The sequence below is a fragment of the Mugil cephalus genome, chromosome 12, assembly GCF_022458985.1.
Source record: "Mugil cephalus isolate CIBA_MC_2020 chromosome 12, CIBA_Mcephalus_1.1, whole genome shotgun sequence".
NCBI lineage: Eukaryota > Metazoa > Chordata > Actinopteri > Mugiliformes > Mugilidae > Mugil > Mugil cephalus.
Window position 1 is genome coordinate 23,326,493 of NC_061781.1, and position 20,430 is coordinate 23,346,922.

General features: G+C 41.1%; 1 protein-coding gene across 1 annotated transcript in view; it reads right to left on the reverse strand.

Annotated features, from left to right (window-relative positions):
* The window catches only part of lats2 (large tumor suppressor kinase 2), a 31,284-nt gene extending 12,418 nt beyond the window's left edge, over positions 1 to 18,866 (reverse strand). Inside the window, exons 1-2 of the mRNA XM_047601438.1 lie at positions 18,641 to 18,866; positions 9,115 to 9,796 (exon numbers count right to left, since the gene is read on the reverse strand). Of these exons, the coding sequence (XP_047457394.1) occupies positions 9,115 to 9,444 (330 nt within the window). The 5' untranslated portion in view covers positions 9,445 to 9,796; positions 18,641 to 18,866. The remainder of the gene's footprint in view (positions 1 to 9,114; positions 9,797 to 18,640) is intronic.
* Between the last annotated feature and the right edge of the window lie 1,564 nt (positions 18,867 to 20,430).

Here is a 20,430-nt window from a genome sequence, read left to right on the forward strand (position 1 = left end):
CAGCAACCCACACCTAGATGAGGAAGTCTCCTCAAATGGCATATGACCTCACTGCAAAGACATTTCAACTCAGACCTCGACCCAGCTGAGTCCGGGCTTCCAGGCGCCCCCGCTGGTCAAACGCAGGAACGACACCCACACATTAAAAAAGGGAAAAAAAATCCTTCACCAGATACTAACTGGTGTCTGTGCTGTGCAACGAAGCACTGACTTTAGTAGTTGGAGCCTAAAGGCTAAATTATAATGAACAAACAGTGGTTTAGGTGTAAATCTGGTCGTGCATTTAGCAGATTAAGAGCAACAGTTGCACGTGCACGTTGCATTAACAATGAGCCATCGACGTGTTCGGCTTTAAGTGCAGGTTTATCCATCGTTTATTTGGATCTACATTAGCTTTGGCTAAAGCCGTCGCTGTTCTTCCTGGAGTCCACACCCAACACAGTTATCTTCACACTGCAATTACACAAAGCACACCTCACAACAATCTACAAAACAACATATATATGGTTCATATAGCAACACTAGCATGTAGCGGTTAGCTTAAGTCATAAATGGTCACATACATTAGAAGTGACTGAAGTTTGTTACATTTACAGGAACATAATCTGGATCTTTCTGTGATTCTTTAAAACGACATTCGAACACGTCCAGGACACAATGAGGACACGTTTGACCGATCTGAACTCGGGCCACATTTGGAGGTGGTCTGGGACTCTGCATGCCTTAGGTAGTGTGAACACACAATAAATCCTCAGCCACGTTAAAAACCACTTAGTCAACAGGGCTCATCTTGCATAAGCACTTGAATCACTTGAAAAGGGAAAAAAAAAAAAGCCAAACAAGTGATCTCTGTTGACTCCTAATAAAATACTTTTAAAATATTCTGTCCTCGCAGCTCTTAACTAAGTAATAAATAAACCTTTAATAAATACGTCCCCAAGTCAGCTGGATGTAATTCTAACACAGCAGCAGCTGCAATAATATTCTTCTGATTTTATTTGCATACTGATTCAAAACTCAGATCACAACTAATTAAAATTAAAAATCCTCTCATTTTAAATCCAGATGTGACCAAAGGTCCTGAAACCTGGGTCCACTTGCGATCGGTTTGCTCAGGTCGGGTGTTAATCCAAAGGTCCGAACGCTGCGGCCAGATTTCTAACAAGAACCAGGAGAAGCGAGCGAATTAGTCCAACTCTTAAATCCTGACAATGGCTTCAGGATCAGTTTAAGAGCTGCTGCTGGTTTATAAATCACCCAAGAATGGAAACAACTCCTAGAAGGTTCAGTTCTTTAAAAAATCTTGTGCTTTTTTAACTTAATATTAAACCTCTCTGAAACTATACACCAATCAGGCATAACATTATAACCACCTTCCTAATAATGTGTTTTTCTACCTTTTGCCTCCAAATCAGTTGTGAGTCATTGGAGAATGGACACGGGCCTTCATGGTGGGGGTCCTGTGGTCTTGTTAGGGTCATTTTAGTTTGTGATCTAGTGAATTTGGAAGCCAGGTCAACACCTTGTGCTGTTCTTCATGTTTTTTTGACTTGTTCTTGAAGCCAAAGCTGCTGCCATCACATAGTTTCATTGCCTGGTCTGGTCTAGGTGGGTGCTACATGTCTAATTAACATCCACATGAATCATCACCAGGTTCAAAAGTTTCCCAGTTCCAGCATATAAATAAAGCTGCACGGGCTTTTGTGATACATTAGCATTTGTCGTGGCAGCGACAGTTTCTGTTTGTGAAACAAGAACATAAAAAGATTTTCTTATTGTGATGAAACACAAAGGACGATAACGTCACCCAAGAACAGAAGGAACAAAAAAAATCCATTTCTGTCCTGGTGATTTAAGAGGAAAATCAAAGAACAGCTGAGAAGTTTTATCCCCGAGGAGCCATTTTGTGACGCGGCGTCGTGCGGTTTCTCAGATCGTCTGGCCGCCTTTATTTGTCGAGAGGAAACTGAATCAAACATAAATCGTTTTAAAAGTACGACCACACAGCAACAGTGGGCACGGCCGAGCTCTGAAAGCCAGGAAATGCCAAGGCCACACACTTTCAATGCCCTCCGTAACAGTGTGTGTGTCCATATTCACATATTCTGTGAAAACTGGATGCAACTTCCCTGCTTTTTGTGTCCTGTTGCATCTGCATGTTCACACACACACACACACACACATATATATATAACTTTACGTCCCTGAACTCAAAACTGACCATACACACACACACACACACACACACACACACACAAACACACACAACCCACTGTTTATACTGGGTTTCCTGTGTGTACGTGTGTGTGTGTGTGTTACAGTTTGCCAGAGCCGCCCTTTAATGTCACATTTCATCCCTTTCACTTGACTTTTTCTGCCTCATTTAGGACGAATGCTTTAAAAAATACTTTAAAGAAATGAAACGGTGATAATTAAATTAAAAATAAGCATCGCGTTGTTCATTGGGTGTTTATTCTGTTTATTCTCTATCAATGGTTTTTAAATTGTTTTTTTTTTCTTCTGTTTTGCTAAGTTAACTTTTAGGTGCTGATACACAAAATAAAATTCCTCTACACATTGTCCAATTGGCCAATAAAGTGATTCTGATTCTCTGTGGTCAAAGGTTTTAAATCCAAAATGTCTCCAATCTCACAGCAGCAGCAGCATCTCAAACCAGAAACCAGAATAAAACAGAGCACATTGTTAAAAATGAACCCAAGGATTTTATGAATAGATACTTGACCTTGTTCAATTCTTTGCTCCTTTGTCATCTGAATGAATCACTCTCTAAATGTTTGGGGGGGGGGATACACACTTAACACAAACTATTATTAAACATGTTTTAACTGCACTAGAAGTCGGGTAAAAAGCACAAAGATGCTCCTCAGAGACTTGAGTTGAGTCACTGCTACACATTTAATTATTATTATTCGTACAGGTCATTCTTTTAAATGATACGTGTCCCTTTAAAACGCTTCATCACTAAGAAAAGAATCTGTGCGTATTGAAACTTTAAATTAGTGAAAGAAAAATATATTTATGATAAGATCAGATGATGAAGGCAGTGTGCTGAAATGAGTAGCTACAATACAATTTGTACAATATATTAGCCACTTTTAATAAAGGCTTTTTCATGTTTGTGCCTTTGTTACCTTCTTCACCACATTTGATAAACCCTAAACCAAAGAGAACCTGGAAGGTTTTTCTTACTTATCCACAAAAAGTAGCACTCCTTTTTCCATTTTTCCATATTTTTCAAGAATAGATCACATTTAGTAATTAAAATAGACTAAAAACCAACCTTCTGTGTTACATAAAAAGAGAACTTTAGCAGATTAATAATAGTGAGACTTCCTCCTCCATCATTTTTATCTTTTGTACGACACGATAATAAACCAGCATTTTTAAGAGCAGCATTTGGCTTAAAGCACATCTATAAATATCAGGGCTGACTTTAATCAGCGTATTAAAATATACTGAGATCTACTGGAAGCATCGGCGCTGCAGCGCTCTCTGGTTTTTATTGTTTGTCTCTTCCTCTGGGTGGAGGCGGGCCTGGTGACCCCGGCTGTCATGGCGACAGATGTTCCTTGTGCACATTCCTCAACCCAGGAAGCAGGAATTCGAGCTATTTGCAATCTGGAAAGTCTCTTTCTCTCACTCTCGGTCAAAAATATCCCGGCCACATTTTGCACCCGTGTCATAATGGTCGCGGGCCGCAAGCCGCCGAAGTTATCCCAGAGCACATAATCACCGGTCTACGGACTCGACACGGACACACAAACTCTCTCCATGAGTGACAAAATATTAGTTCAAATCAAAACTGAACGATTCAAGTGCGCGGAGCAGACGGGACACGCCAAGAGGGACGCCTATGCATCATTTCCCACATGGTAGGTAGCCTCCTCAGCCTTCTTTTAGCCTCCTCAGCCTTCTTTTAGCCTCCTCAGCCTTCCTTTAGCCTCCTCAGCCTTCCTTAGCATTCCTCAGCCTTCCTTTAGCCTCCTCAGCCTTCCTTTAGCCTCCTCAGCCGTGGTCCTGCTCTACAGACAAACGATTGCACCACAACGTTTCAACCAGGGGGCTACGCCTTCCTTCCAACTTATTGCAGCGTGACCCGAGGAAAGCCTCGTCCTCTACCCCCAACTTTCAAACCAAGTCACGTCCTCTTGGCCGCGTCGCTACATAAACACCACAATGTTTGTTTGCTCACACGTCGGAGGCTTTAATATGCTTAGCGTGCACCGGATTCCTTCCCCGGCCGCGGTTTGTCCTGTACATACAGCGGAAGGCCCGTGAGCGTGGCCTAGCGTCGAACGCACCCTCCTTCCCTCTCACTTCCTTTCCCCCCCCCCGTCATCTCGATGCCTGGCATGCCACCCCCACCGTTTCTCCCCATCCAAAACATTTCCTCCTTTAAAAAAAAAAAAAAAAGATTATGTAACAAGCCACATTGCTCTGTAATTTGCAGCTGGAGAAGGAGGAGGAGGAGGAAGACTGGCTGATAAGAGCTGGGATGAAAAAGTGGGACTGCCAAGAGAAGAGGAAAGGTGCTCAGGGACATGGGCGGCCATGATGGAATGTGCTTGAAAGAGACAAAACAGACGCAGTTCGTCTGTTACAGTAAAGATACTGATAATATTAGGTCATAAATGACACACGCAAACATTAGCAGTGGGTGTAAACACAGGTGTAAGGGTCATTTAACATCCATTTCGGTTTGGGCTATTCCAGTGTTATTGGGACTGAGCCATCACTAATGACTTTTGCTTTTCCTGCCATAACAACCCAAAATATCTGCGGTCAGGGAAGCCGAGAAAGAGAGTTTCTTACGATCTCATTTTCTATCTTTCGCCTAGGGCTGGGCAGTTCGACCAAAAATCTATAACATGTTCACAACGTTTTCTACTGGTTGAGAGAGGAATTAATGCAGTAGATTGACTAATGATGGACTATTTTACTGTGATGATGAGTAAATATTGTAGAATAATCCCACACTAGTAGTAAAAATAGGTTTACATGGACCCGTGTTAGCACTGACTGATGATGTGGAAACTTGGGGACAAGAATTTGTGCGCAACATTATTTTTTTTCATTCATAAAAAGCTAAAATTGGGGACATTTTTGGGGACAGCTTTAACTGGGGGACAGATCATCCAAATCTGGGACCTCTGGTCAACCTAAAAAAATACCCAAATCCCAAATTTTAATCAAATGCACCGTTATATTATATATAAAATACCGGTATTCGGTATGACGGTATAACGCCCAAATAAAATACCTCGAGAATATTCAACTACATTGAGAAGACACTAGAGGAGACTTTACAGAGACATACAAAGGTGTGTTAATGCTTAGTTTGTTTTCTTTGTCTTTCTAACATATTATGAGACCAAAAAAGTGACTTAATCCTTTCCACTTCTCTCCAGAACATCTTAATACGTGGGCGGTCAGTTGGCAATTATTCCTTAGCACTTGGCAGTTCAACTTTTTTTTGCGCAATTAGTCGGCGTGAAGCAGCTGATCAATCAGCGTATGTCACTGCTGGGTGTTGTCTGGGGTCGGCTTAGAGCACCAGAAGGAAGAAATCAAACCCACGAGAGGAGGCCTTAAAAGATACGTGCAGTAAACGAGAGCTGTGAACATTTATCAATGAATGTAATAACTCAAAATGTTCAGCGTAAGAATTTAGCAAAGACACAAATATAAGGGAAGTGATTAAAGGCAGTGACTCTGCAGGAGTCTGACGGACACCACAGACAGACAGACAGACAGACGGGTGGAGGAGGAGGTGGACAGGCGACATGAAGGGTGGAGGCTGGACTTCAGCACAAGGAACTGATCCACCCTAAAGCCATTGAATGTCCACTTCCTGTTTGCATTGACTGGACCTGCTCAGCTCTGTCCATTCACAATGGCGATGCAGCAATGAACATCAGGTACTGCAGCCGAGGAAATGGCTTCTGACCGGTGCACTCATTGCATAACATTATGACCACCTCCCTTGTGGTGACTCAACAGAGAATGGACATGAACCTTCTGAGGGTTGAGGGGATCATCCCACAGATACATGATCAGTCTGGGATCTGGTGAATTTAGAGGCCAGGTCAACACCTTGTGCCGTTCTTCATGTTTTTTTGTTGAGTTGGGCCGGATCTGTGCGATGGTTTGTAGCTCTTCCTAGCCTCGCAGCTAACAGCAACTTTTCCTGTTTCCTCTTTTGATTGACAAAAACAGACTGCTGCTGGCTGCTGGTACGAAGAGTTATTTCCTTTCTCACAGGTGGACAACGCATTAGTCTTTGTGGTGCGACTTTACGGTCGGTTAACCCTATAGATTTTATCATCTTCCATAAAATCCAGATATCCAGATACCATCACAATACAGTTAAAGGTAAAAACCAACCACAGAGCCCACTAATGTAGGACAAACTCAGTCCAGACACAGGAACGAGAGCAAAGGTCCTGCTTTCAGCAAACACCCAACAAATGGTGGGTCCTCCAGCTGTGATAAGCTGAAATCAATTTAGCTGCCAGGGGAAGTCTCATAACTCTTCTTCGCAGAGCTGTGCATGGGCTTGAGCGGAGCATTCTTCACATACCGTGCTCCATCACAGGGAACGTCCTCCAGCAGCCCCCTTTTTAACCGTGGATGTACCAGACTGTACCTGGACGATCCGCAATCGTGAGACGTTCCTTGATTTTAATCATCAATCACTTCGCCGCGGCACAAGAAGAAGACACTGAATAATTTTTTGGCGGCTGTTCAGACTGGGCGTGCAGCAACTGGTGCGTATTCAAGCCACAAACGCAGACTTCCTCATTCATTTTAAACGTTCGTACCCACGCCAGCTCCTCGCATTGTTGCCTAAATTGTTGTCAACTGGCAAACGACATTCTCTGAACTTTAACTGTAACAGGTGCAGGGACGAGTTGCAGTGAAACCTCTTTTATGACAACGTGAAATCAGATTTGTGCAAATTGAACTTCCCGCAGATGTAGATGATGTCAGATGAAACACTTTGAAATCTATAATGTTGAGACTCTGCTCGGACTTGAGGGAGGTGAAGTGACCCCTGATAAACTACATCCACATGACCCAACACCTCCCCCCACTTCCCCCCCGTCGCCCACTCCCACTTCATTCTTCTCCAGAGACGTCTGATGTCGTACTTCCATTCCTCGAGCGGGACAGAGGGAGTGAAAAAATAAAAAAAATAAAAATGCTATGCAGTCCAGTTGGGAAATCCACCTGATATTTCAACATGTCAACGCTCCCGGGCCTGTGTTACGTAAGTGAAGCACTATACGCTTGGCAGGAGACAGATTTGTATTGTATTGCAGCTCGGGGCACATACTGCTTCCTCTGAAAAATTCCTGAGTGAAGGAGGCAGAGAGGGTTGAAGTCAGCGGAGGGAAGTTATTGACATTTTCTTCTCCGAAACTCAAAACATTCACACACTCGGGGTTTAAAGGCCGAGCTGTTCGGGAGAATGTGTTTGGGATTCTGTTAATTGAGTTGTACCTTAAATCCGGGGTCTTCAATGTTTTTCAGGCCAAGGACCCACAAACCGATGGAGAGATTAAGTAGGGACCCCCTAAATATACATTATCATCATACCTTGCATTCAATTTTACGCTTTCCCTTTACTAAAATATGTTGGATTCATGTTAATGTGAATTTAAAGAAATTTAAATTTGTGAGAGGAACCAAAAAAAATATATATATATATATAAAAAATGTCTAATCAACCAAAGATTTTGAAAACGCAGACATATGCCTTAAAATAAACAAACTAATATGTACTAATGCTTCACATACTGAAGAGTTTATTCTGACTTAGGGCTGAGGATAAAATAAAAAATCCTGTTTTGAAAATCTGACTTTATGGCGTTTGTCACTTTATTAACCCGGTGATTAATACTAATGAGGTGGAAATCACCTCCTACCACTTTCCCACTCTTCCTGGATCAAAGATAGACTCAGTTTTATTAAAGTGGAGAATTAAGACATACAATAAATGGTTCGTTTGCTACATTGGATAAAACTGTGTGAATGGTTTGGTGTTTCCTACTATCCCAGAGTAACTGCTTCTGTTGTATGTCTTTATATCATTTTTAGTTTATTTGTTTTTATCTGTTATTCATTTTTTTAAATTAATTTATTAATGTTTTTTGTACATATATATGTTAATGTATGTTTGAGCTTAAATAACTTTGCATGACCAGTGTGTATGTTCCACCGTGACACCAGTATCTGCTCTTGGATTTCCCGACCTTTTATTTTTACAGTGGTGCTGTCGGAGGAACGCCCGTCTGGTTGTGTCTCAAATTGTGTCTCAAAACTTCAACAAAAAATAAATAAATAAGAAAATCTTGACTGCGATTTACAAACTCCTCGGAAAGATTATGTTTTTAATGCCAGTTCCCGCATCCTCTCGATAGAAATCTAGCTGCGAATCTCCTGAGACTGGTTTCACAAGACAAATATTTTGCAAGATTGGTCCACGTGTGAGAGGAGGGGGGGGTCCAAAACATGACAGAAGCTACAACCCTGAGAGCAGCGTCAGGAACGAAAGACAACAAAGAAGAGGTGCACAAAGCTAAAGACAAATGCAAGATACTAGAGATAAATTACTGTTGAAAGATTACGAATCTCTGGAACCAACGTTAGCTTTAGATTTAAGTGTTTTGAAACTTAAGTATCAAGAACTTCACGATACATTACTGCGATATTATGATATTGTTTACTTAGTTCACTGAGAAAGTTTAAATGCAGCTTAAAATACAAGTTGCATGTCTGTACATCAGATGACAGTGATACTTCATTAGACGATTAAAGTCAAAAAACAATATAAATCCAAATGTCTAAACAAAGTTTGCAAACTGCACACTCTTTGTGCCGAAGTGCCTCCAAACCTCAGCTTTAAAGTTTGATGGCATTTCATAGTCATTCACGATCGCGTCAAAACATGATTTTTTCTTTTAAGATCGATATTAAGTCGATACTGTATCGCGATACTTTGCCATATCGATATTTTCTCCCCCCGCCCACTCTAAATTAACTGATATTTAAATCTAATTAGGAAACAGTAGCCATTTCTAATTCACTCACCTGGTCACAGCCGGTGTTCACCAGGTCCTGCAGCATCTGCCGGTTCACGTCCCCGGCGCCGGACTCGAAAGGCCTGAGCGACCTGCGGATTTCCAGCAGGGCGTTCTGGTAGTTGTTGAACTTCTGCGGAGGCCGGAGCTGCTGCTGTCGACTGGCCGTGTCTTTGCCGCTCTTGCTGTCGGCGCCTCTGCCGCCGTCGCTGCGGGAGCTGCCTCCATGCAAAGCCTGGCTCACCAGCTTAGCCGGCTGCTTCAGGCCCTCCTTGATCTCCTGAAGCCGCTGCCTTGTGTTGCCCACATACGGGGCGGCCGGGAAAGTCTTGGGCCTCATGGCCTGAGTGCCCAGGGCAGGCACCTACTCTAAAAAGGGAATCACGCACACAAACTGGCACTCGCTCCCGTTACAGCCTTCAGAGATCCCTTTCAAGCTGGCTGACCTAAATAGATAAAAGCGCCTTGTGGAGAACGGACTCGGACGCACGGAGTTCGGGAGTCCTCCTCTACGTCCCTTATTGGTGTCTCACTTTGTGTTTCTGGTTCTGGTTCTGGGGTGGATGCAGGCAGGATACTACTACAGGCATTCCATGGTGTGGCTTTCAGCGCTCAGGTTCCAGCTTATTCCAGGAAATGCAGCCGATCACGAGGGGAACCCGTAGCCAAACCATGATGCTGCCGCTCTGCGCCTGTGGAGGTAAGGATGGAGTTAAAACGTGGATGGAGTTAACGCGTTGTCTGTTTCCTAAAACCAAAGCAAACACTGAGCAGTAGGGATGTCCCCTGATCCAAAACCAATATGTTAATATTCAGTATCAGAAGATCCAACTTTGAATGAACCAAATGTTCTCCCTTGTAGGTCCATAAAGCCTTTTCTCATCTTATTTATTATTCTCGTAGATCACGAGTGCACCATGTGTAATGGTAGCTCCAGAAAACAAGTTTTGCCATCTTGAGGGAACTTTTCTCTTCATTTAAAAACAGCATTCAGGGTTTGTTGGTATTTCGGTTCAGCCTTTGTCTCAGTGTACAACTACTGAGGGTTTTTTTTTGGAATGACAACCTCCTACTACCCATCTCACCGAACATCCACATTGCACAATTTACAAATTGCTGAATTCATTTTCCATTGTGAAGTACTTTCACTCAGACATGTTTAGTCTGGTGATTTTGCCTCTTCTTCTACTTCTTCGACTTTTGGCAGGTTTGACACTAGACATCGAAGAGGAGTGAGATGTTTTGAGGCTACTGGGACGTAGTTTTGGTTTTAGTTTTGCTATGCAACTGACCAAACAACCGGACACTGTTTTGCCAACTGCTTTTATAAATTTGTTCACAATCATCATTTTTATCTTTCTTTTTACTTGAGGTTTTTAAGACTCTTTTATGTGCAACTAAGCTGCTGTGACCAAGTAATTTCCCTCATGGATCATTAAAAATCTGTCAAAGTCTAAAACAAGTAACTACAAAAGGTCAGGCTCGGCTGAAGCCTGATATCTATCCAATCTAATCAGCCAATGCTTGAATTGGCCTCCATACCGATCGGGACATCCCTACTGAGCAGTAAACATCTTGAAGTCAATCAGAAAACGAGACCAGAAAGATTTCGTTTTGATATAAGGAACTGGAATTTTAAATATGTTGCAAGTGGTCACAAAATGTCACAAATACAACCTGAGACCAGTCTGAGACTATTAATACCAGGAATCCAGTCCCTAAACACCGGTGCACACCTAATGCATGTTCCAGGAACGCCAGGGGTCATTAAACACTACCTGCCCCTCTCTGCACCCCATCAATGCATAACCGAGGTTGCACAAGTCGGCCCCTGTCACTGCATACTTCTGGTGCGTGGTCATCAGTAAACACCCTACTGAGAGAGCAGAGCTTTCAGGGTGGGGTCAAAACAAGTCAGCGGCCCCTCCCGCCCTCCGTCCGTCCGTCCGTCCCTCCGTCCGTCGGCCTCCGATGCTCCCCTGTGATCAGATATGTAACACCACCTGACAGCGAGTCTTATCTAAAAGAACATACTCCACATTCTGCCACGGCACACGGTTGGTGTGGGAGGATGTGAGGAATAAACGCACATGTTCGCTGTCGGGAGCCTCACGTGAGGACATGACGTTCAAATCATAAAACACTTACATCTGGGAGGAGACAGTCACATGTGCACTCATATTTGTTTTTAAAGAAAGATTGACAAGGCAGGAGTTGTTTTTGTGTGCTGCTTTGTTATTATTCGATATTTCATTAGACTAGCCATGTACTAATAAAGGCTTTTTTTTATTCACTACAGACCCCTTGACGGTTTGTAAACAGTGTAATGGTTTTTGAGGGGCGGAGCTTAACTGGAGGCAAAACATCTCAAACACTATAGTCTGTAAACGTCCAGTTAGCATATTTCTGTGGACTGTTTTGGCAAGAATGGACGAGGAAAACGGATATTTTAGAGAATATACTAACACACTCACTCCCTGTGACTGTGAGTGTCTCTGACTGATGGGACTATATTCACCAACCCCTACACTCTCGCTCACTGGATGGACGATTTGACGACAAAGGAGGACACAGAGGGGACAAAGTCTAGTCTGTCTTTATCAAGTGAAGCCTCTCCAGCAAAGATATTACAAGAAGAACGTGGAACCACACAATTGACGCGCATTAAAGAAGTTTTTTCTCAACAACAGAAACTTTTCTTGGACAGTTTCATCAGTCTTGACTCTGTGAAGTCATAGAACCTTGGTTACATCAGTAACTCCAGTTTCTCTGCTGTACTCCACACCACTGGTAATCAGTGTCTGCCCTGTACAGCGTCTGTAATCCTTCTTCTCATCCCTTTTGTTGTTGTTTTTTAATCTGGAACAACAGAAACCTGTCGTTGGGACACTGCACAGTTTCATAGAACCTTGGTTACATCGGTAACTTTTGTTTCTGTGCATGAGAAATCAATAGAAACACATTTTTGTCCTCAACTGTGCAGAAACCGTAATCCTTCCTCTCAATGTAGAGGTTTTATTTTCTTATTTTTTAATCTAGAGCAACAGAAAGTTGCTGAGCATTAACATTGCAGGATGACTTCAAACTATTTATTGCTTTGTTTTATTGTCAGACTAAAATATTTGTCCTTTTCTTTCTTTTCTTTGCGTTACACCTAATTTAAACCTTCCCTGCTGACTGGCAGCTCGGTTTAATGTCAAACTGAGAAGCTTCGAGTTTGTTTAGAGAAGATTTCCATTTGGCTGGCAGGTGATATTTGACCTCTGTGCACCAATTCAGTCCGTTACCGACATGCTAGATACAATCCTCTCCTGGCAGGTTTCAACATGGCTGCGGTTTTAAGATCTTGTCTGGTATTCCAAACGTTTTGTTAAGCAATCAACCTTTAATTGATCTGGTTCTGTTTCAAGTCTAGTGTGCAGGTAGATTAGGAAAAGGAATTTTACTGACACATAAAAATGACTGACTGTAAATGAGTCATTTCATATTTTAAGACGTTTTCAGAGCTCGGTTTACGCCCAGTTACGACTGGCAGGAAGAGGAGCTGCCCACTATTATTTTTAAAACTAGTTTGCAGTCAGTTTAAATTTTTGTCTAGACTGAAAGTGAAAATAAATGACCAACACATGCTTACATTTAAACAAATATGTGACAGCTTTAACAATATATCTTAAGCATTACAGACAAAACTAATCGATACTTTCATAACTTTGTTTTAACACAACTCAACCATGGGCCACACACCTCCTTATTATTATCACCTTTACTGTAAAAGTATTGGTGGAAAGAATGTGCTGGTATTTATGTAACCACATGAATGTGCTGCCGTTTGTTCAGTTACGTAATGTTTTCAAATGATATTACTAATGAACAAACATATTGTTTGTTCAAACATATTTTACACAGTTGGATGAATGGAGCTGCTTTGTTTCATGCTGTTAAATTAATTACAAACCAACAAACTAACCAAGATTTACTGACTGCTTGGGAACAAATAAAATTAAACTTAATGAACTGCCTCGTAATGTTAAAGAATGTGCAGAAACAGACACTGCAGCCAAAGATGGTCTTTGAATCTGAAATTAGTGATAAATGAACCAGTCAATAATATTAAACAAATCAGAATAAGTTTTATAATTCAAATTCTTTTAAGAAGTACCAAAGAGAGCTGATGGTGCATTCAATTTGTACTCGGACGTAGGAATTTCCAAGTTCTGGAAAGGCTGGAACGCCCCCCAAAGTTGGATTTTCTACTCAGAAACTCGCAGAATCCTCACTACCCCCGAGGTGAGTTACCAAGATGGCCGCCCCATGTGTAAACAGTAATTAGAAGCTCCGGTAATATTCCGTTTATTATCACTTCTGATTAGTTTTTGTTGCATTAAATCGGTCATACAGACAGTATTTTCCCACATACATATATTGAAATGCTGTTACAGTGATATTCACGTTTTATATGGGAACTACAAGCCCATGTTGCGGTAACAACGGCTAAAAACAATAGCCTGGTAAAACCAAAACAGTACGAAACACCATCGTGGCAAACTGTGATTAAGAGTGTATTTTTTTTTCTACAATTGAAACTTTAATCCTCGTGTGGTCTTGTATCAAGTCTTGTCTAATATCAAGATTAAAAAACAAAAACTTAAATTTCACTCTGCACTCAAAAAATGTAAATATCGAACACACCAAATTTCCACCAAGTCATATTCGAACAAGGCGGGAGCTTTGGTGGAGGCGGCCATTTTGTTTTCCAACGTCTGTAACTGGAACATTCCCAGGTCCAACTTCCGACCTCCAAGGTAAATGGGAATACGGTATGAGTCTAAACTGTGGCTCCTCCCCACCAACAGACAACTAATCACATTCATTTAGCATTTAGCATTTAGAGGAAGATGCGCAAGAATTATTTTCTATAACTTAATAAATGTTTTATAGATGGTAGGAAGCTGCCTTAGTTTTCCTTTTGAAAAATCCACCTGGAATGGTTTCAATGATCAGGTGAGCCTAGTTAAGACTGAATTAGCCTTTTGGTAATATTCAATGATGGTCTCCTACTATCACCTACCCAAACATCTACACTGCACAATTTACAAACTGCTCTCTGGCAACTTCATTTTCCAGAGTAAGCAGACATGTTTGATCATTTTGGTTCTTCTTCTTTGATTTTTGCCAAATTTGATGCTAACAAACCACCATTAAAACAGAAGAAGATGACGTTTTGATGCTACAAGGAAAATGGCTTTGGTTGTTGGCACAAATAACTACAAAAAATGTCGGGATGAGCCCAAATAACAAATGGCACATCCATAAAAATAAAAGTAAAACTACTGATTAGGAAGGTGTGTCCAAACCTTCAAGTGATCCTATTAAATTTGAACCTTCCTTTGAGAAATGTCCATCAGGCCGCGACCCAGTCACTTGTTAGCCAGCAACAGATGATTTATTTTGTCCATTTAACTCGAGTCTATTCAATGCAGCTAAATCTAAATAAAATCTTATAAAACAACCTGCAGTTGAAATCAGCTCAGCTTTGGTTGAATTCGGCAGATTCAGCTCTGACTTCCCACTTGGTGGGAGAAAATAGCAAATGATGCTCGTAAATAACGTGTTATTAACTGAAGCTAAACAGTGTTGTTACTCTCTCCAGGAGGCTCTTGAGCGTCTGTGTTGACGATCGCATTGGTCTTACGCAAGGCCAAAAAATGCGCTCTTATTATTTATGCGGTGGTGATGTAAACCGTGTCGCCGAGAGCTACTACCGAGCAGACGCAAAGGAAGAAGAAGCCAAACATAAAAAGCTCTCGAGCTACACCCCCTCACCCGCCTCCTCCATGGGAGTCTCCATCCCTCTGGGCCATCTCTAGGAAGGACACAGCCCTCACTGTTTGTACAGATAAAACTTTGCACTGACAAAAACTTGTTTTCCTTATGTTGCTGGGTGGCGGCGGGGTAATGTGGGACCAAAGGGTGCCAAGCTGCACAAATGTTGCCCCATCTCTGGGATCTCTTGCCTCCATTCCTGCGACGCTTTAGGCGCCGTGTCCGAGCAATGAGCATTCCTTTCCACAAGTAACTACATGAAAAATACCAACCGCTGAATCATGGGACAGTCTACGCTGACCAAAATAAACCAAAAAAAAATAAATAAAAATAACAAGATATATGGGTGATCTCTGTCTGGAAATAGGCTTAGGGCGGGTGTTGGTGGAGGTCCAAACTTAAAAAATCTACCAGCAGAAGTACGTACTCTACCAAAAACCACACAACATACTTTCAGACTTAACTCCAGCTTTCACCAAAACAAACCTCATCCTTATCTTTGGTCTTCCCTGACTCTAAATCTAATGTCTGGCTAAAGAGTGGACGACATCCATCCTGAAAACTGGAAGAAACTTTCACTCCCCCCCCCCCAAAAAAAAATATTCACACTTCATGCTTCAAAAATGTACGTGGAGCTAAAAATCTGTCATACTATATCACTGCGTTTGACACTGGGACTTAAAATATGCATTTCTTATTAAATAAGTTCCACATGTGGGCAAAGATAAACCCGTGTATTTTGCCAGTTTTCCTAAAACAGTGACGTTTTCCAACAAAACCCAGCAAGGAATGTCTTTTCAAATAAATAACATAACAAGGCGACGAGGTTATTTTTTTTTCAGGGAAACGATCACTGAGCTGGAGGTGAATCACTTTAACGTGCAGTTCCTCCAACGGCCACTAGAGAGAATTTGGCTTTAACATACTCACATAATCACTTTTAAATCTTTAAATGTTTTATATTATACTGTCACGGTCAAACTCTCGCTTTCAGCTCGTCCCTAGACAGACAATAACTGTCCCTTTGGACAATAAGCTGGTGATGAAATATGTTCTGGAGTCCACACAGAGCGGTGTTGAGTAACACGAGCAGTTTTATATTATAGGATAAAAATATCACATTTAACCTGTCGGGCAGATGTCTCTGGGAAAGAACACAACATCCTGTCTCCTTTCACTGCGTCCGCTAAAAGTTAAAACTGTCGACGACTGAGGCGGGAGACAAGAGACAAGCGCTCTGAATAACATCAATCAGCCACAACATTATGACCCCCGAATCGTGCTGATTATCTGGTTATTGTTGAGATATGAGGCAGCAGGTGACCATTTTCTCTTCAACGTTGAAGTTAGAGGCAGGAAAAATGGAAAAGTGGAAGGTTTGGAGGGACTGTGATTGGGGACAATACGACTGAAGCACTTGAGGGATGTTCCTGGTCTGCAGAAGAGATCCAAGATAGAGAAAGAAAGAGGTGAAATTGTTCTGAAATTTCAATAAAGAACTATTTTTTGTACGTGTTTCGTACAAAAGGTGTTTTGTGAATGAGCTGTGACTCTCGTTAAGTGTCGTCTTGCGATATCTCATAATTCTCTGAAGATGGACTTCAAATGAACTGGTCACATGATCCATCTCATCATCTCTGGTGATGGGGAAACACGAAAAAAAAAGTTGTTTCCATTGCACATACGTCTGAAAAACCACCTCATGAGAGTTTAAAAAAGTTTTAGCTTTAGATATTTGAGAGGTGCTAACATTAGCATTCTGGTACGCTCATAACCGACGCGTCCACGCATTAAAGCTACAGAAGTTTTTTCTCAACGACAGAAGCTTTTCTTGGACAGTTTCGTTGATCTTGACTGTACGAGTCTGTGAATTCATAGAACCTTGGTTACATCTGTAACTCCAGTTTCTCTGCTGTACCCGTAACCAATAGTAAACAGTGTCCAGCAGCTGTAATCCTTGTTGTTTTCAATCTGAACCAAGAGAAATCTGTCCTTGGACACTTCGTAGATTCACAGAACCTTGGTTACATCTGTAACTTTTGCTTCTGTGCATAAAAAATCAATAGAAATACATTTTTGTCCTCAACTGTGCAGCAACTGTAATGATTCCTCTCAATGTAGTGTTTTTTTTTTGTTTGTTACTAATCTAGAGAAAATGAAACTTATCTCAGATTCTTCAAGAGCATTAACGTCACGGAACAATTTCAAACTATTTACTGCTTTGTTTTTGTTTTTCTTCATATCGCAGCAACTAATGGTTATGGGAGGAGAAGAAGTGTCCATGTTGATCCCCGAGGCGAAAGCTTCTTCCAGAATCAACACTAGAGCATCCAGGTGGTCATAATGTTAAGGCTGATCTTATTACAACAGATCAGTAATAGTCATAAAACTAATTTAAGTTTCCTGAGCTTTTTCCCAGAGCTGTGATACAAACACTGACACATCCCATCTTCTTCTTTCATTCTCACGCCGTGAATCTCACAGTACAAGAACTTTCCCTTTCACATTCTGTCTCTGAGACGACTCACGCTGAGAAATTTATCGTTCACTTTCAGCGCCGCGAACCTCCTCAAACACAGGCGGGATTAGAGGAAGCGAGCAAGACATCCTCGCCCAGACCTCGGTGCATCACAGCTTCCATCTCTCACTGCTCACACAGCCAACATCTGCCAGCATCTGTTTTACAGTCCAGGGGTGATTTCCCCGCTGCAGTCATCCCCGCGGTTCTTCCTTGACAGATACCTCTAAACTGCCTGGACCAGAATTAAACCCAGCTGTGGCCAGATGCCTGACAACCAAAGTATAACGGGCCTTAACAAAAAAAACAACAAAAAAACAAAAAAAAAAACACAAACTCCTGCCTGAGGACTCGCAAAGAAGCATAAAACGACTAAATAAAAGTTACACCACGCTCCTGTTCGACTGTTCAAACACAGCGGCTGATACGAGCGACGTTAAACGTAGTAAACGTGTGTCAGGTAGAAAAAGAGTGTGTGTGTGTGTGTGTGTGTGTGTGTGTGTGTGTGTTTGGGAATAGTAGTAGTAGTTGTAGCACACCTGAACGCAACACATGGTTGCATCAGTGCAAAACTATGCAGTTTTTTTTTTTTTTTTTTTTAAAGGAGCAGAGTGAAAAGTTAAAATCAAATAATATAAAAATTAAAAATAAAATGTTTTAACCACACACATGTTGAGTTATTACAGTTTCTTAATAAACTTTATAAACACATAAAGTGAGTTTGGATTAGGATTTAAAATCCCTGCAAATAGGTGCAACTACCTTTAATAATTAGTAGAATAAAACAGACTTTTATGTTTAGTTTAAGCTGCATATTAAATGCAAAACTGTTACAAAATGGAGTCAGTGTGGTTTAGATTTTTTTTTTTTGCCTGGGGCCCCTGGACATGAACCAGTTTGGAGAGCCCTGCTTTAAAGGCTCGGTGGCCTCCTCCACTGTATCCCAGGCTGGGAGACGCATTCCTTTGCAGAGGGGGGTGAATAATAACAATAATAATAATAAACAGTAATAATAATAATAAATAAAAAATGGAAGCGGTCCTGTTAACACCGGGGAGCTTCCACACAACTTCTGCATTCCTCACTTTAAAGCAGAAAAACGTTTTCTACCCCCTCAGCAACAAATGGAAATAAGTTCCTCCACCACCACCACCACTCCCCTCCCCAAAAAAAAAAGAAGTAGCTCTCCTCTTACCATGTGATAGAATAACTCAAAGGACTCCTCAAAGGGTAAATCCCGTCAGCGCAGCGCAGGGTTTTTTGCTGAGAAAAGTTTGCGGGGAGCGTGGACTCGGTCGGAGGAGCTCAGTGGAGACGGAGGAACGGGCTAAATGTGATGAAACCAGCCTCCATTTTCTCCCCAGACTCCGGGCTGGAGCAGAAACGCAGCACAAAGTTGGACACTCGCCGCATTGTTAACATTCCTCGAGTCACGTGACGGACCGACGCACGTCAGCACCGTCCCAGAGATCGTCTATGAAACAGGAGGGGGCGCCCCTGAGCGGGAGGGGGGGTAAAAATACAACAACAAATGAGAGGATCATGCTCCTACAGAAAACAGAAGAAATGTCGAGGGAAAAAAAAGTGGAAAAGTTGATTTAAAAAAAAAGTCGACGTCATTAGGACCGTGCATGAGAAAAAATGAGAGGAGGTTTTTTTTTTTTTTCATCGTGCTATGTCTTAAAATGCAATGTCAAGACCAAAAGTTGAGAAAAAGTCGAAAAACAATGTCAAGACAAAAAGCAGAGAATGAAGTCAAGATCTAATGTCAAGAAAAAGAAGTTGAGGGGGAAAAAAAGTCGAAATACAATGTGAAGAAAAAAAACGAGAAAAAAAAGTCGAAAAAATACGAAGTCGACAAAAAAGTCAAGACAAAAACTTGAGAATAAACTCAAAATAATGTTGACAGAAAACGTCGAAATACAATGTTGACAAATACAATGTTGAGAAAAAAGTCGTGAACAAAGTCAAAATATAATGTTAAAAAAACGACTTTTTGAGACTATAACTTGAATAAAACCAGAGGAGGTAGATTTTCTTTCCTCATGCACTTTAAGAAAAAACTTGAAATGTTGAGAAAAAAGTATATCAACGTTTTTCTCAAAGCACATGATGGGAAAAAAAAATCTACCTCCTCTAATTTTTTTTCATAGGAATGATCCTAATGCTCTTGCAGAGAGGAGTTAAAGTCACTATCTGCAGTGTCATTAGAAGAAAATCTGAATCCAGTCTATATACAGCATATATACATATACATATACATATATATAGTGATGGAGCTCACACAGTGAAGATAATTCACTAAACCATTGCATAAAGTAAATCTACAGAGCTTTGTGTTAACGTTACCTACAATTGGCACCGAAACCTGACAAACGGGTAGAAGCCAGAACAAAACCAGGAGTTTTCTTACTGTTGTTTTTCTTGTGATAACTGGAAATTTTTATAGGTTTACATATAAACTTAGACTTTAATGATCCACGAGGAGGAAACTGTTTGGTAACAGTAGTTTAGTTGCACATAAAACACTTTTAACAACCACAAGTAAAAAGTAAGACAAAATAAAATTTGATCTAGAGTAATATCTTAGGTAAGTGTATCAGTCACATTAATCCAATTACTAGCAATTAATAATTGACCAATTTTTCTTTTTATTGCCTGTTTTTGTTTTTGTGACAAAGAAAACAGAAAAATGTGATATTTAGCAGAAAGAAACTTGTATTTACTCATAAGCCTGAAAATAGGTCAGACGTTTGAGTCCTAATCCTCCTGAATATTTTTGTCATGATTTTATGTCTACGAACAGAAAGAATTATGAGGATAAAGTCAGAATGTCTAGAAAAATGACACAACTGTAAAGGGGCAAATGCAGATTTTTATTATTATTTTATTATGTTTTTATTAAGTTTGGACTTTAAGACAAAAGTTGATGAGGGGGAAGCAAAACTTGTGAAAAAAGTTAAATATTGCATGCAAAACTGCATT